Source organism: Berghia stephanieae, chromosome 2 (assembly GCF_034508935.2).
Source record: "Berghia stephanieae isolate SIO BIC M18660-M18661 chromosome 2, UCSD_Bste_1.3, whole genome shotgun sequence".
Classification (NCBI taxonomy): Eukaryota; Metazoa; Mollusca; class Gastropoda; order Nudibranchia; family Aeolidiidae; genus Berghia; species Berghia stephanieae.
In genome coordinates, this window is record NC_088361.1 from 1,018,492 (window position 1) to 1,034,446 (window position 15,955).

Genomic DNA, 15,955 nt, shown 5'->3' on the forward strand with positions numbered 1-15,955 from the left:
CAAATTGTGATGAACTCATTGTTGTAATGAAACTACTCTCAAACCAACACAAAGATTGTCGATTTAACAATGTTTAATTTCAATCAATCCCATAATTCCGTCGGATAGTAGACCTGCAAATATATATAGAGCAGTAAAGTTAGGTGCCCCAAACGTAAACAAAGGTCGAGAAGCACGTGGCAAACCACATGTTCCTGTCTTGACAGCTCACGTTCCAATGTAAATTATAGAAAAAAATAACCTTTAAAATTTGGCTGTTAGGTGGCAAAAGAAACACATATTCATAAATACTCGATCATGCATCAAATAATGTCTAGATATGGATATTTTATGGAACAAAAGGTAAAATTTTCTAAAATTTATCAAAAGTTACAGTCTATCTATTTTTAGACCAGAGCAAATTATTGCGCTGGTGTGAACAAAACGAGAATTATTCGGAGCCTGATTTTCAGAATAATTTAGTCTTATATTATTATTTCTGCAACTGTTAGATTTTATGTAAACATATTTTCAATACTGAAAGTGTATTGCCTACAACTCAAACTACAAAATTGGGAGACCTATATTGTGCGTAAATTATTCCGGTCCCTAACGGAAATCACTAGCAACTTGTTATTGTTTACGTTTGGGGCACCTAACTTTACTGCTCTATATATATATATATATATATATATATATATATATATATATATATATATGTGTGTGTGTGTGTGAGAGTTAATCAGATATAAATTGATCTGATTAACAACAAAAGATGCGATTCTCGTGAACTTTTGCACGTTTACTCTTATTATTCTACAAATCTGACCCGCTTAGATTTGCGCCGCCTATGATTGATCCAGTATACGTTTGCCCATGAGCTACTGTAATTGACTAACTTAAAATTGAGTGACGCCTCATTTTTCAAATAAAATCTTTCAACACGCGTTCTTTATCAGTGTTTGCCACCTTGAATTACACTCGAAATAACCCAAAAATGAGGAGTCATCAAATTTTACGACATGCAGCACTCTACTTTCATAATAAGACAACCCCCCCCCCCCCCACAACATGTATTTAAAATGTTGCCAGATAACTCGTCATTCTAATATTACTCAGTTAAAATGATCATCATCGTGTCAAAATCTTGTCCAAAAAGTCCCAGGTTTGAGAGTTTTTGACAAGATGAGAGTCATTTAATCAATCGATATTTGAAAGACGAGTTTTTAAAAAGAATACGTGTTGTTTTCAGAGTAGGGCAGACTCATTGATGGACACGGGCACGTTGAGTCAATCCTTCATTACTGTTACCGGCTATATTTTTCTTGCAAATCCTGTGAAGGAATCTTTAGGTCTGCTGACCTTTGAATACTCCGTGTATATAAAGTAGTCTTTCAGAGCCATAAGGCCCATGGAGCCGGAGTTGCTTGCTATCCTTTGGATAGGACACTAGTCTATCGCAAAGTACTTTCCGCCAAATCTAACAGACTCAGCTACCCGTTCACTTCTGGGTGGACATGAGGGTCAGAAAAAAAATCTCAAAGGCAGCCGGGATCGATCTCGATACCTTTGCATGTGAAGCGAGTGTTCTACCAAATGAGCTTTCGGGACCCCCCCCCCCCCCTCTCGTCTACCAAATGAGCTTTCGGGACCCCCCCCCCTCGTGTATATAAAAATCAATTATAATTATATCGGAAATTGATTAATTTTTCACTTTGAATGATTAAGTCCACAGAATTACAATCTTATAAATGTTATACTCGACACTGTTCCAACAATGTTCAGCCTTACACACGAACACTTTACCAAACACAAAAGTAATGGGGTGAGGTTGGCAGAATTGATAGGGGTATTTACACTCATTAAATTATGTCGTAGCCATTAATACTGGTCCTGTAGCAAAGATTGGCCGCCAAATCAAACTAACAATACAAAAAGGCATAATTTATTTATCCACATGAAAAATTCACTGCATTCGGAGTAACATCTCACTCATCACTCCAATTCTGCCCAGTTGTTGTTGTTGTTGTGTGTGTGTGTGTGTGTGTGTGTGTGTGTGTGTATGTGAGTAGGGTAGTGGGGGGGGGGGTAACTCTGTCTTAGATGGGTTGCCTGATCTTGTACAATAATCTGAACATTTTTAACGATTATAGAGAGGATCACAGTATTTGATAAGAAAATTATCCTTAAATGCTGAAAACAAAAAGTGATCATAGAGATAACAGTTTGTATCACCTACCGTAGAATTGTGACCCATCCGCTCAAAAAGGTATTTTGTCTGGTGAACAGATGCCGAAAAGAGATGATAAAAAAAACATGCCGTAAATGTGAAATTTTAGTTTTTGTCACCTTAAGAAGGGATAATATTCATTCTTTTCTATAAAACATAAAAACTTAATTGAAGTTTCATTTTTTGTATTATAAATTTGATATTTAGCTTCTAAATCTCTCTGAAATCATACCTTTATGACACAAAGAACACAATGGAATCTTTACTTTAATAACAGGAGTGTCCCGATAGTTCAATTGGTTTAACACTCGCTTCACACGCAAAGTGACTGAGATCGAACCCGGGTGCAGTCGATATTTTTTTTCTGCCCCCCCCCCCCTGTCCACCCAGCAGTGAATGGGTAGCTATCGCTGTTAGATCTGGCGGAAAGTACTAGACTAGCGTCCTATCAAAAGGATAGCAAGCAATTGCTTTTGTCCGTTTCACGCTATAAAACCCGGGATAAACTCCAGCTCCATTGGCCCAATGGGTCTGAAGGACTTTTTTTTTCTTCTTAATAACAATGAAAAAGAGTTAAAATGTGATTTATCATGGAACGACTTGCAGCAAAGAGTACATAGAATAGTATAGTATCATTGCTATAGCTCATTGGTTCATTATTGCCCCCCCCCCCCCCCCAAATTACATACCTACCTTCCTCTCAACCTTCCACCTTCCAACCCACGTACCATCTTCAACAGTTTTTTAAAACAACGATAAGAGAATGTAATATATTTTTGTAGGTTTATTTTTTGTTTTGTACGTTTTGCTTTTTAGAATTAACGTTGAAAACCAAAAATATTTTAACTTGGTTATAAGTTTTAGGTAAACACGTTGAAAGTCCTTCCCAATTAATTATCTCAAAACGGGATCATGTCGGAATGAAGCTTACGTTTAAAATTGGAACTTGACAAACATTTGAGACGTGTTTAGTTTTAATGTTTTTTATTAGGGACATGACCTCGTTTTGGGATTAACCAGTTAATGCCGTACTCTGGGAAAACTCGTATTTAAAAGTTGGCCAGAAAACTCGTCCTTTAATAAGTATCGATTGATTTAAATTGTCAAAAACTCTCAAACATAGGACTTCGTGAAATGCAAAATATACACTTTTTATGATATCCTACAAAGATATCAAACACAACTTTATATAAAAAACTGCAACAACGAAACCTTTGTCAATGTGGATGATCTATGTGTATAACGTTTTCATTGGTCACATTGCAAAATATGCTCTAACTGACCCACACAGTGAAAAGTGTGGACAGCTTTTGAAACCTCTAACAGCACGATTTGCCATTTTGTTCAGCTTGACACATGGGTTTGCTTAAAACTTTCATTAACAAAGCTGCGTGATGACATATGTTAAGAATTATCGAATCTTTAGACAGTAACTAATCACGTGATTGGTGACTCGGTTGGACAACAACCTGAATATAGATCGCTCCTTTTAAATTTTTGAGCCAATGTGGAAACCTTTTGGTTATTTTCTAAACCCTAAACAATAAAGCAATAATACACTATTTCTCCGGCCAAAACAAACGGGATAGGGGACGATTCACAACAACATGACTTCTCACTCTCGATGTGAAACAACTCAATGCCCAAACCAGATTAAGAACACTGGCAGAGCTATCAAACATCAGAAAAAAGGCACAAGACAGAGACAGTTGGAGAATCTTCACCAGAAGAATAAGAGAAAAGGACGAAGCTGCTAAGTCGGATGACATAGAAAGTGGAAGGCTTTAAGTCATTAAGAATGTCATGATGTTTTCCCCATTTCCCAATTTAAACAAAATAACTTACACGACATACATTGTTTGTTGGACGAGTGCTCTGACAATGAAGAATTTAGACCCCATATCATCTAAAGTAATAAAAAATGTAATATAATTCATGAAATACAATTTTTAAACAATTTTTCTGCCCCATACAATAGACCCATTTGTATTCCCAGTAGAATAGGCAATGTTTGATTTTTGTGACGAGATGAAAAATGCTCATTCAGACCAGTATGGAAAAGCACGAAGCACAAACACTAAAACCATCAATAGTGGGCCTTGTTTTGTGGTTTTAGGCCCTTTAGAATGTACACAATACACTCAGTCCTCCAAACTGATTTTAATTCAATTACTGGAAGTACCTTACTCTGAATTTATTGAAATATAAACTCTTTGAAATTCTTTGAAATATTCTATTACGTATAGTTTATATTCCGAATACCAGATATTGATTGTTTCGGTTGAGTATTTTGTAACATGAATAAAGATGGTAATCTGAAAAAAAGGACGAACGCACAATTAATATAAAAGCAGTTTTCATGAATCATAGGACATAATATACGAGTATGAGGCCTCCTTGGAAAATGGTCCAAATGTCACATATTATAGAAATAACGTTATTGATATATTGTAAAAGAGTAGACATTTCCTACATGACATCAATACTCAAATGTTATGTTTACCGACTTGACAGTGCGTACGATGGAGATCCTAAGTTTCTTGTCCCGATATTATCATTTTAGTCTCGGGTTTTATTGTGTTATTCACGGACGCCATTCTTTATTCTGGATTCATTCCATTTTGAACTGGATAGCTCACGCTAATAGCATTTCACACAGCACGTCTACAATTTTTCAAAAAGATAGTCTAACTGCGCCGCATAATGATCATATGGTGACCATGAAGGTACTCTAATTTAATGAAATTGGTTTTGTTTCACATCACGTAAGTCTCTTAATAAATGCCTATAAACGGCACTCCCTTATCCTTAACTTAATACGATAGATGGAGTTGACGTCACTCGGCTCTTTGTTGGCACTTTTTTAGACCGCCAGTTGGGTGAGACGTTCTCACTAAATTCTGCATAACGGACTAGTCACTGAACACTAAAAACTGTAACAAAGAACTGAGTTACGCGCTTTGCATTAATGCCGCAGCTTTTTCATTTTGATTCGGTTAGTAAAACATTTGAATAGAAAAGAATAACCACGTTTCAGGCGGATGGTTCCAAATCACGTGAACTTCAGCCTCACAGGAGGACTTGCATTGATGCTATAGATAGAATGAAGTTGAGGTCACTCGGGTCTTTCTTATTGTTTTTTGTAATCCACGTTTATGAATGATTCTCCTTAACCGTATTATCCAGACTATGTAAGTTCATGGTGACACATAGTTTTGCGTGTTCGTCCTTTATACTTCCGGATGGCAATGTTGTGAACTTCTCAGCCAAGCGCATACTATCTATACGTCAAGTTCAAAAAATCACAATTCCATATAACGTACCGACACACAAAACTAAATGTAACCTTCAAGGATTATAGTCTGATTAGTACAATTTAGTGAGACTTATTCATAAAAATGGCTGACTGAAACATAATAAAGAGCTAAGTGACGTCAATTTCGTTCCTTCTATTATGACATTATTTCAAGGTAAGCGCACCTCCTAGTGTATTGTCGTGAGTAGATCTCTAGGAAGCAAAGATCCCATTGGTTGAACTATATAATACAACTTACGATTTGCTTTCTTTTGGTGCTCGCAGCCTTGTCTTTTGATGTGCTATTTGGTCAGTGCGTAGCCATCGTTAACTTATAGATAGTTCGAAGATGACGTCGCTTGGGTCTTTGTTACTGTTTTTGCCATCCACGTTTATGAGTAATTCTCATTAAACTGTATTAACCAGACTATAAACGCTCAATGTTACACATAGTTTGTGTGTTGGCCCGTTATACTTCTGAATGGCAATGTTGTGAACTTTTTAGCCAAGCGCACACTATCTATAGATAGAATGCGCTTGGCCAAGGAGTTCACAACATTGCCATCCGGAAGTATAACGGACCAACACACAAACTCTTGTAACCATGAACTTTTATAGTCTGGTTAATACAGTTTAGTGAGAACAACTCACAAACGCGGATGGCAAAAACAATAACAAAGGCCTGAGTGACGTCATCTGCATACTATCTATAGCCTGACACTAAAACCGTAAAGTTATGGCTTGCCACTGACCAAAAAATGATGTCAAAATGCCAGGCTTTTGCCACAAAAGAAAACAAATCGTGAGTTGTATTCAATAGTTCAACCAATGAAATAACTTGTTTCCATGAGCTCTACTAACGACAACTCACTAGTCAAACTGCCAGTCCTTTTGGATTTCAGTGTCAGGCTATAACAAAACGATGGCTACGGTAAGACCCGTATAATGACATCATTTTTTTGGTTTGTGGACCGCCAAGAAAACAAGTGATCCCATGGGTTGAACTGTTGAATACAACTCACGTTATGTTTTCTTTTGTATCCAAAGACTTGTCTTTTGTATCAGGCCATGAGTTTACGAAGGCCACGGTCAGTGTCGGCTATGAGTTACGAAGGATACGCTCCAAATCAAAGCGTAGATTTTTGTTAACATCGTTAGCCTGACCGTAGCCTTCGTTAACTCATACAGAGGGGTGAAACTAAACATATTCTTGAAATCTACATGAAGAGAATTAAATACATTTTAATTTTGCTGCTGTGAAATTGTACATTATATTTTCTGACCAAAATTTCTACTATTTGCGTTACAAAATGCCAAGTTTTGTTTACTTATTATTTTAAAATTCTATTTTCATTTATTTATTTTTTTCATCCATAATAAATTGTTATTGGAAAGTTGCCAATACATCTCATCTAACGCGTACAAAAATACAAGAACTCTAACGGGTGGAAATCGAATCAGGCACTCTCTTGTTCTTAGGCAAACGGGTTTCCGCTGTGGCACGGTGCTCAGTATCATTTAACCTACAGGAATAAAACAGGCTATACTTTCCAGTGAATGATAAAAAGACACAGCCGACCTAAGTGGACAAAAGACCGTTTGCCAGATCGACCACGGTAATACGATAAAAATAATTTGATTGAGAAATTGAGGTTACTCTGAACTTGTATCGGTTTTCTTGACTAAAAATGCTGCTTTTGAGCGTTCCGACATGTTCAAGATTCTTGTCTTCCCTTTTTATATATCGGGTGCGAGAAACCTATGACCGGGAATGGTTAGAAACGTGCGTCGTCTCGTCCACAGAGTATAAAAGATACAAGTCTGAAATTTTACCATAGTTAGACATTTATTGAATTTTTTTAAGGAAAATATTTTGAAAAAAAAAATATTCTATGACAGTTATAATAAATACACCGACTATTTGCCATATCGATAATTGGGACGTAATTCTTAAGTTTTGATGTGATCGTCGATCAGACATTTTTCTTTATGACTGGGCGCAACCTTTTTATTCGATGATCCAATGTAAACTTTATAATGTATTGAATAGCATTTCAAACTTACTTTTTAAAAAAGGTATCTATTTATTTTGCGTCAATGTGAAACGGTGTTCAACCCTTTTAACTATATTAAACATCACTGACCTAATGCTGTAGTCCACAGGATGCCCGACTGAGCTCATTTGAGGTCATTCATTTAAAAAATGAAATAAAATGAATGTAATTTCTGCTTTGTTTGAAAATCAAGTCACATTTTTAGAGGGAAACTTATTGCAGATTTTTTATCCCGGTCAGTTTCAAGACGGAGCAACTCTCCACAATAGTAATATCAAATTGAGAAACTTGGGAGCAGGCACCGGGGTAAGAGAATGATCTGAACGTAATATGTATATGAAAGGTGCCAGACAAAGCAAGAAAGAAAAAGAAAAGAAAAAAAAAGCATCCTTAAAAATCGTTCTTCCTAGATTGGGAGTCGAACCTCAGCCCTTCTGATTACCGGTCAGACGTCCTACCATTACATCACAGAGTAGGCTCCCGATAGAGGGACAATTTTAATCCTTTATTCTTCACAAGGGCCGTTTTATGCTGTGAATCCTCGTTTGCATTACATAACGCAAACACGAGAGGACGAGGACGAAGGCATTTGAGTGCTCCATTTCTATTTTTTGAAAATATGAAATAGAGAAAATTAGGAGCTGGCACTTGCTCACAAAAGTAATATTAAACTGCTAAAACCAAGACGCAAGTTTGGAAAGTTTTGATATCTTGATTTTATTAACGACTTTGGTATAACTGGCACATTTTCTTAATATATCAAAAATAACTTACATTTTTATTCTTGCTACTGGTAAATTTTCGAATGTTTTAAATATTAGGTTTGTTTTGGAACAGCGTCAAACCTTATACGAAAGTTTAGAATATTGTGATGTTGTCGTTCTTTGTCACGGAGAATACTTTTAATTTATATAGTGAAAGAACATATTATGTTAAAATGAAGAAAAAATGAAAAAAATATTTCCCCAGACAAACAGAGACAACCCCCCCCCCCCCCAAAAAAAAAAAAACAACAAAAAAACAACAAACAAAAAACTAAGATAAAACCAAACACCTCAAATCAAATCTAATAGTTTTTAGTCAATTCAAGGTTCAATTCATTTTTCAGACTTGCATCTGATATAACTCCAGTTTGTGTTAACGCAGCATTCATAAAACGTAGACTTTCAAAGACACTAGGCTCATTAAGCCTGAGTATATCCCGGTTTCTATACAGTGAAACGTACAATAGCAAATTATGCTAGCTACCTTTTGGATAGGAAATCGTCAGATCTAACAGACTCAACTCCCCAATCACTGCTTTGTGGACAGGAGGTTCGGAAAAAAAAAAAGAATTTTACTATCGGCGTATCAAAACTCTCAAGTCTAGAATACGAATTTTACGCACCATGTTTTATTTAATTTTAGGCGGATCAAACCTCTGAATGTTTTGATCCGCCGATAGTAAAAATCGTGACATCAGAGGTTTGATCCGCCGACCATCGATATAGAGAATGTAAAGAGGCTGAGATACAATTCCAAGCCATTCAATGGCATAGAGATGTTGATTTCTATTACCTGTTATTCAATACTTGGATATAAGAAGGCAATCCAGCTAAGTTAAATGTCTAATCTAGCCTTATGACTCTGATATCCCGACAATATGAAAGGTGTAAATGAATTGTGCGAAATAAAGCATTACAAACAACACCACATCATCCCCAAAAATAAATAAAAGAATTAAACTTCATCGACAGGGGATCGAACTTCGGATCTTCTGATTATCGGTCAGAAGTGTTACCACAAACTATCGGGTAACATAAGATGAAGTTGTTTGGTAGGTGGCTGGGTTTTTTTGGAATGGATATTTCTTGTATTTTTTCCTTTGGTTTTGTTTGGTATTGTATCACTCACACCATTTCAGATTATCATCTTGTGCAAGTACCACTACATGCTTTCAGAACTTGTCATGTTTATATACATATATATATATATATATATATATATATATATATATATATATGTATGTATATATATATATATATATATATATATATATATATATATATATATATATATAATTCAATGCAAAAACATTTAACCGGTCATTCCTCGCCTCAGATGTTTTCTTCCAAACAGAATTTTTTGAAACGCCCTTCGGAACTCCCTGTTAAAGACAGTGTAGATAATGGGGTTGAGAGCTGAATTGAAATATCCGATCCAGAAGAAAACACTGAATACTGTAACAGGTATGCATTCAGAACAAAATGCAGATACGAAATACATAACAAAGAATGGTAACCAACAGAGAATAAAAGCCGCCATGACAAGACCCAAAACGACAGTAGCTCTTCTCTCCCTTGCTTTGGCTAACTTTTTCTTTTGTTTCTCATTGCTATGCAAATCGAGGCATTTTCCGTACTCATCACCTCCTCTACGCTGATTATTTTTCCGAAGGCTTTTCCGCTTTGGGAATAAACTGTCCTTCATTGTTTTTAGTATCGGACGTTTTTTAGAACGATTTACTGGGCTGCTAGTGTCGGCAACAGCGGTGGTGCCATTGGCACGGATTTCTACAATGCTGAATTGATGAAAGCCACCTCCATTTCTGGTGGTTTTATTTTCTGTGGACCCCATGCCGTTTTTGGCGTTGATTGACACAGCTTTAATTTTACTTTCAGTTTCTGAGTATCCATTATCACCCTTCGATACAGTATCGAAATCGTTTTTCAACTGTTGGTCAGAATTCTGATTAAAGCTGATATCTCTATTCGATTCTGAGTCGGTCGTATTGTTCAGTAGATTTCGAGACTCGCGCATCTCATTTGACATGGTTGTATCTGTCTCAACCTGACGTTGTCTCCTTGCTTTCAATTCCTCGTCAGATGTTGCCGAGTTTGTATCAAACGTATCGTACATTGTCGTATCACCCTCCATTGCGATATTTGGGTTGACAATGATACAATTTTCTACCGATATATTACAAGTATTGTTGCAATTGTTGGCGTTGTTGTCGTGTATACTACGATATTCCGTGAAATCGGATTCTGTTGAGTTTTGTTTTTGAGTCTTTTTGCCGGTCGTATTGCATTCTGGAAGTTTTGCTTTGACAGTTCTTCGTGCTCTGTTTTTAGCAGCTACGTAGATTTTGGCATAAACAAACACCATAATAAACGCTGGGATAAAGAACGAACCAGAGGATGAATAAACAACATAACCGATGTCTTCACTTAGCATACAGCGTGGTCGTTCTTGTTCCTTTGTCGGCTGATTCCAGCCAATCAAAGGGGGAATACACACAACGGCAGACACAAACCAAACTGTGAATATCATGATTGTCGCCCGTTTCTTGGTACGTTGTCTGGCGTACGTTACAGCTCTAGTGATTGACCAGTATCTGTCCAGCGATATCAAACACAGGGAAATGATGGACGCTGTGCATAGAAGAACATCTGTAGCCTTGTAGATCTCACAGAGGATGACACCAAAAGGCCAATAGCCAAGCAATTCATTTGTGAGGGAAAACGGAAGCACGAGTAACCCTATCAGGAGATCGGCGCATGCCAAAGATGCGATAAACCAATTTTGTGTCACTTTGAGGTTTCTGTCGTGGCTGATGGCCCAGATGACCAGAAAATTCCCGATGATGATTACTAAGATAACGAGGGTAATGATGACAGATAAAGATATGATAAGAGGCCAGGAATAAGCATTGGGGGAGTCAGAAGACGTTTGTGATGACGATGGTGATGAACTGGTGGTAAAGTTGCTATCGATGGATTTGAGTGATGACAGATTGGTCGAGTCTAGTTGGGAGAAATTTGTGTATGCGATAAGAAACACATCTGGCCTGTGGTTATCTGACATAGAACGCCAAGTGTACATCGATGCAGTCGTCATGGTGAAGAGTTTGAAACCTCTAAAAATAAAATCACGAGGCGATTTAATCTATCATGTCAGTGGTAATTTGGTGACGTAGAATGAATAAAATATACTCTGCTTCAGTTTTATTTTTAACTTTATCAAGTACTATGGGAAAGTTTTACAAAAGCAAGTAAATCTATATGGCTTTTTATGAAGATAGCAGTCCATTGTTTAGTACGTATGAAATATCCGTTGTAACAATTAAGTCAAGTCATTTGGTCTCACACCATTCTTGAGTCGAGCCAAGGTCACTGTTCATCAAATTAAAAGTAAAAACAACGTCCGCTCATTGTTTTATCATAAGATGAATGCTGTTTGTCATTTATCACAGGTTATAAGCTTGAACTTCTAGAATGATTTGCTGGAGGGTTGGCGACGAGTTAAAGCTGATCGCACCGAGCCGATGGAATCTGTTGGATGAAAACACAAGTAAATATGTGTTAAACAACAATCATCAATTATACGAAAAAAAATTATAATAGCAATTGGAACAGGATTACAAAATATCCATTTTATAATATATCCGAAAATATGTGGTTGGAAGTTTTGTGATTGTTAGAACTATAGAGTCTTTAACTGGAGGAGAATTATAAAGAAAAAGGTATAAAAACAAACTGATCAAGCGTTTACTGCATTCTTTCTATATAATCGGAGGTTTTTGTGATAGGAATGGAAGAAATAGGTGATACGGGTACAGTGGTTAGGGCCTTTAGCCTCGTAATGAAATCAGTATGCAGAATTGACGAGCTTTACCAAAGAAAGAGCGCCGATTCTCTCGCTAGCGAAAATCAAATAAGCAATAAAGATAGTGTTCAGGACTGCCATAAAACTAATAGTATGTAATTTCTACAATGGACTGCAATCCTGGGCTTTCCCTGGAACATGAGGCTATTGGCTGTCATTATAAGGTACGTAGGTCCTCCTGAACAAAATGTCCCTACATGTCCATTATATTAACAATCTTACATCTCGTTGGCTGCTTTCCTCATTTAGAGTTCAGCAACCTCGTCCATCGATTAATGGGCTGATCTTCATCATCATACTTAACTTGGAATAATGATGATGCTAATGATGGATTTTTGAATAAGGAATAAATGATGTTTATGAGGAAAGACGTGACATAAAAGTAGTGTGTGGGGGGAGGGGGGGGGGATATGAATGAGGTTAAAAGGTTGGTGGCGGGAGTATGAGATTATTAGCGAAGGGCGTCAAGAAGTCATGAAATGTACATTAATGCTTTGGTCAGGGGGTGCCATGCCATAAAGAAGAACCAGCACTAAATGGCAAAATTATTTATTTATCACCTTTGGTATTGATGAATGCTTTCACTCCTGCATAACAAGTACGAGAAATAGACTTAATTCCATTAAAAATTAATAAAACAACAAATAAAATATATCCCCTAAAACTACTGAAAAAATAAAACCTGAAAAAAAAAAAGAATTAAAAACATAAAACCAAGCAAACAAAACGAAAGAAACGAAAAAATAGTAAAACAAACACAAAAAAACAACCCCCCCCCAAAAAAAAAAAAACCAAACAAAAACAAAAATAACCAAAAAAAAAAACAAAAACAACCCAACAATACACAAGCAAAATAAAACGTGAGTTACCTTTCAAAAAGAAACACATGCATTAGTTTTCCAATATTATGTGTGTTCCAATTTGACTCAATTTTCATCCGTTTCCAAATATGGTGCCTTTATAAAACACTGTTGCATTAAGTAGCTTATGCGTTTTTCACTATGAGTTTTTTTTTTCTTGTATTTATTCTTTCTTGCTTTACCTGACACTCTTTCATGCACTCTTTACAGATCGTTATCTCACACCAGTGCCTGCTAATTTACGCGTTGAAGCCTAAACAACACTTTATATATATATATATATATATATATATATATATATATATATATATATATAAGACGAGACATGACGCCTGTACGACAAAGAAAACAATGATATTGGCCATGTACGCAGTTTACTACTGATTATGCAAAGAAACTGCGTAATAGATAATCCTTTCCAGGGGCTAAACTTCCCGCCCCCACATTCGGACTCAAACCAAGGTCCTACAAGTCAGAAGGTGAGTGTTATACGATTTCACTAGGCTAAATTGGCTATCTTTCAAAACCTATAATTGTTTATAGTCTATGTCCATTTTTCTACAAGTCTTATTAAATAGTTTTTTGACCGATATCAGTAATCAGAAAGTACCGAAATACTGAGTTTACGAAGCTTTTCCTCATAATCAATTAAATTACCGACTTCGGTTAAAATCGTATAATAATTACATTATTCCTAGATATATCCAAGAAAGTTTTAGAATACAAAATAGTCTAAAATTTAAACGAGGAATATAACACCATAGTAATTTGTTTTAGCACCACATCATCAATAGGTCAGATAATATCACTATTTTATCTACCAGTTTTTGTTAAGTGCAACAAAGAGGGTCGGAGGTGTTATAATCCAAGTTGTTAGAGCCCTCATTGTCGTCATGAAAATATTCTCAAAACAACGCAAACGGTTCCACATAACAACAATGCTGAAACAAGCCCACTTGAAACGTGAACCCATATCCCATTAACGTACTAGGGCTCTTTCATAATTAACCGAAAAATGCCTGTAAAATCCGCGTTTTTTATGCTATCAACAAAATTCTTGCACGTGTTCATACCTTGACTCGTCCTTCATTTCTCTACGTAACAGCCAAGTCTGTCGACACACTTCTGTCAACGCCGCACCATGGAATAGATACCCTCTCGGAAGAAATTTCCGTCAAGGTTTTGTAGCCATTTCCGCACATGGTCAACAAGCTCTTCATCGACATCAAAGCGCTTTCCTGCCAGCTCACGTTTCAGTGGCCTAAAGAGGTGATAATCAGATGGTGCGAGGTCTGGACTGTGTGGTGGGTGTGGCAAAATCTCCCATCCATATTTCTCTAGCCAACCTTGCGTCACTCGTGCTGTGTGGGGTATAGCGTTGTCGTGTTTCAAAATGACCCCGTTGGTCAACTGCCCTGGGCGCTTTCTGCGAATGGCCTCCCTAAGCTTGTCAAGAGTTTGGCAGTACCTTGCAGCATTGATTGTTTCTCCAGGTTGTAAGGTTTCGAACAGAATAACACCACGACTGTCCCAGAAAACAGTTCCCATCATTTTCTTTGCTGACCGCATGACTTTGAATTTCTTCGCGACAGTGCAGGTGAGGATGGATGTTTCCATGTCATCGAATCTTGCTTTGTTTCTGGGGTGCAATGGTGCAACCAAGTCTCATCACCGGTGACTATGCTGTCAAGAAAAGTCACATCGTACCATAGAAAGTCTCCGCCGGCGTTGGCAGTATGCCCGTGAACCCTGCGTGAGCTCTTGCTTCTTCTCAAAAGTTGCCTGCAGATGTCCAATCTTTGTTCTTTATGATTGTCTGTCAATTGCTTAGGGACCCATCTTGCGCTGACTTTTCTGTAGCCAAGTTCATCAAATACAATTCTATGGGCAGAAGTTTCCGAAATTTCAAGACTGCTTGCGATTTCATGAAGTTTCAACCTCCTGTCTTGACGAATAAGCTCATCAACTCGCTTCACATTGTCTTCTGACGTCGCAGTTATCGAACGCCCTCTCCCTTCCCTGTCTGTCAAGTCGGAATGGCCGGCTTCAAACAAATTACACCAGTGATAGACTTGTGTACGGCTTATAATATGCTCACCATATACACTCTGAAGTTCTTTATGAATTTCGGTAAGATTCAGACTTTTGGCGTTCAAAAAACGTATGACAGCTCTGATTTCTTCCTTTGACCAAGTTTCAAGGTGGGCCGCCATCTTTAAAATCGTCTTGAAATTCATTGTGCAAAATGATGCACTTCATAATTTCTGGGAATATCCGTAAGGAAAAAAGGAATATCATGTCGTTTACAGAATTAAAAAATCTCCACTGGTTGCTGAGCAATGGGCATTTTTCGGTTATTTCTAAAAGAGCCCTCGTATAAACATTAGCACCTCTCGAGTGAAGTAACGTGCGTGGTGTAAACTGCTTTACACAAAGACACAAGACAGGAATGATGCCCTGTCAATGACCGTTCGGCGATCAACATCAAATAGGAACAAAAAGAAGTCACAGGGGGCCAGGTCTGGAGAATATGGAGCGTGGGTTAGGATTTAAACGTTGTTTTCTGTCAATGGTTGTGTGAACACTAGCGTTGTCATGCTGCCATAGCAACCCCCTTGAGCTTGTCTTTGGACGCCGTTTTCTCCACCTCTGTAAAACTGTAGGTGTGCAGTGGTCAACATACCAATCTGAGGTGAATGTGCGTCTGTATTTAAGTGGTACTGTGGCGGTGTAAACTTGAGAAAGCTAGCATCCACTTGCTTTCCAATGCTGCGAGATCGCTTTAATTTCAGAGGTGGAATCTCACCAGGAATGACACACTCTAGATTGGTTCTTTGTTTCAGGGTCATACGTACAAATCCATGTTTCATCACAAGTCACGATGTTTTCG

The 15,955-nt window shown here is 37.3% G+C and overlaps 1 protein-coding gene across 1 annotated transcript in view; it reads right to left on the reverse strand.

The window, feature by feature from the left end:
• Positions 1 to 9,634: 9,634 nt before the first annotated feature.
• The window catches only part of LOC144966694 (alpha-2 adrenergic receptor-like), a 71,539-nt gene continuing 65,218 nt past the window's right edge, over positions 9,635 to 15,955 (reverse strand). Inside the window, exon 3 of the mRNA XM_078903456.1 lies at positions 9,635 to 11,871. Within this exon, the coding sequence (XP_078759582.1) occupies positions 9,635 to 11,437 (1,803 nt within the window). The 5' untranslated portion in view covers positions 11,438 to 11,871. The remainder of the gene's footprint in view (positions 11,872 to 15,955) is intronic.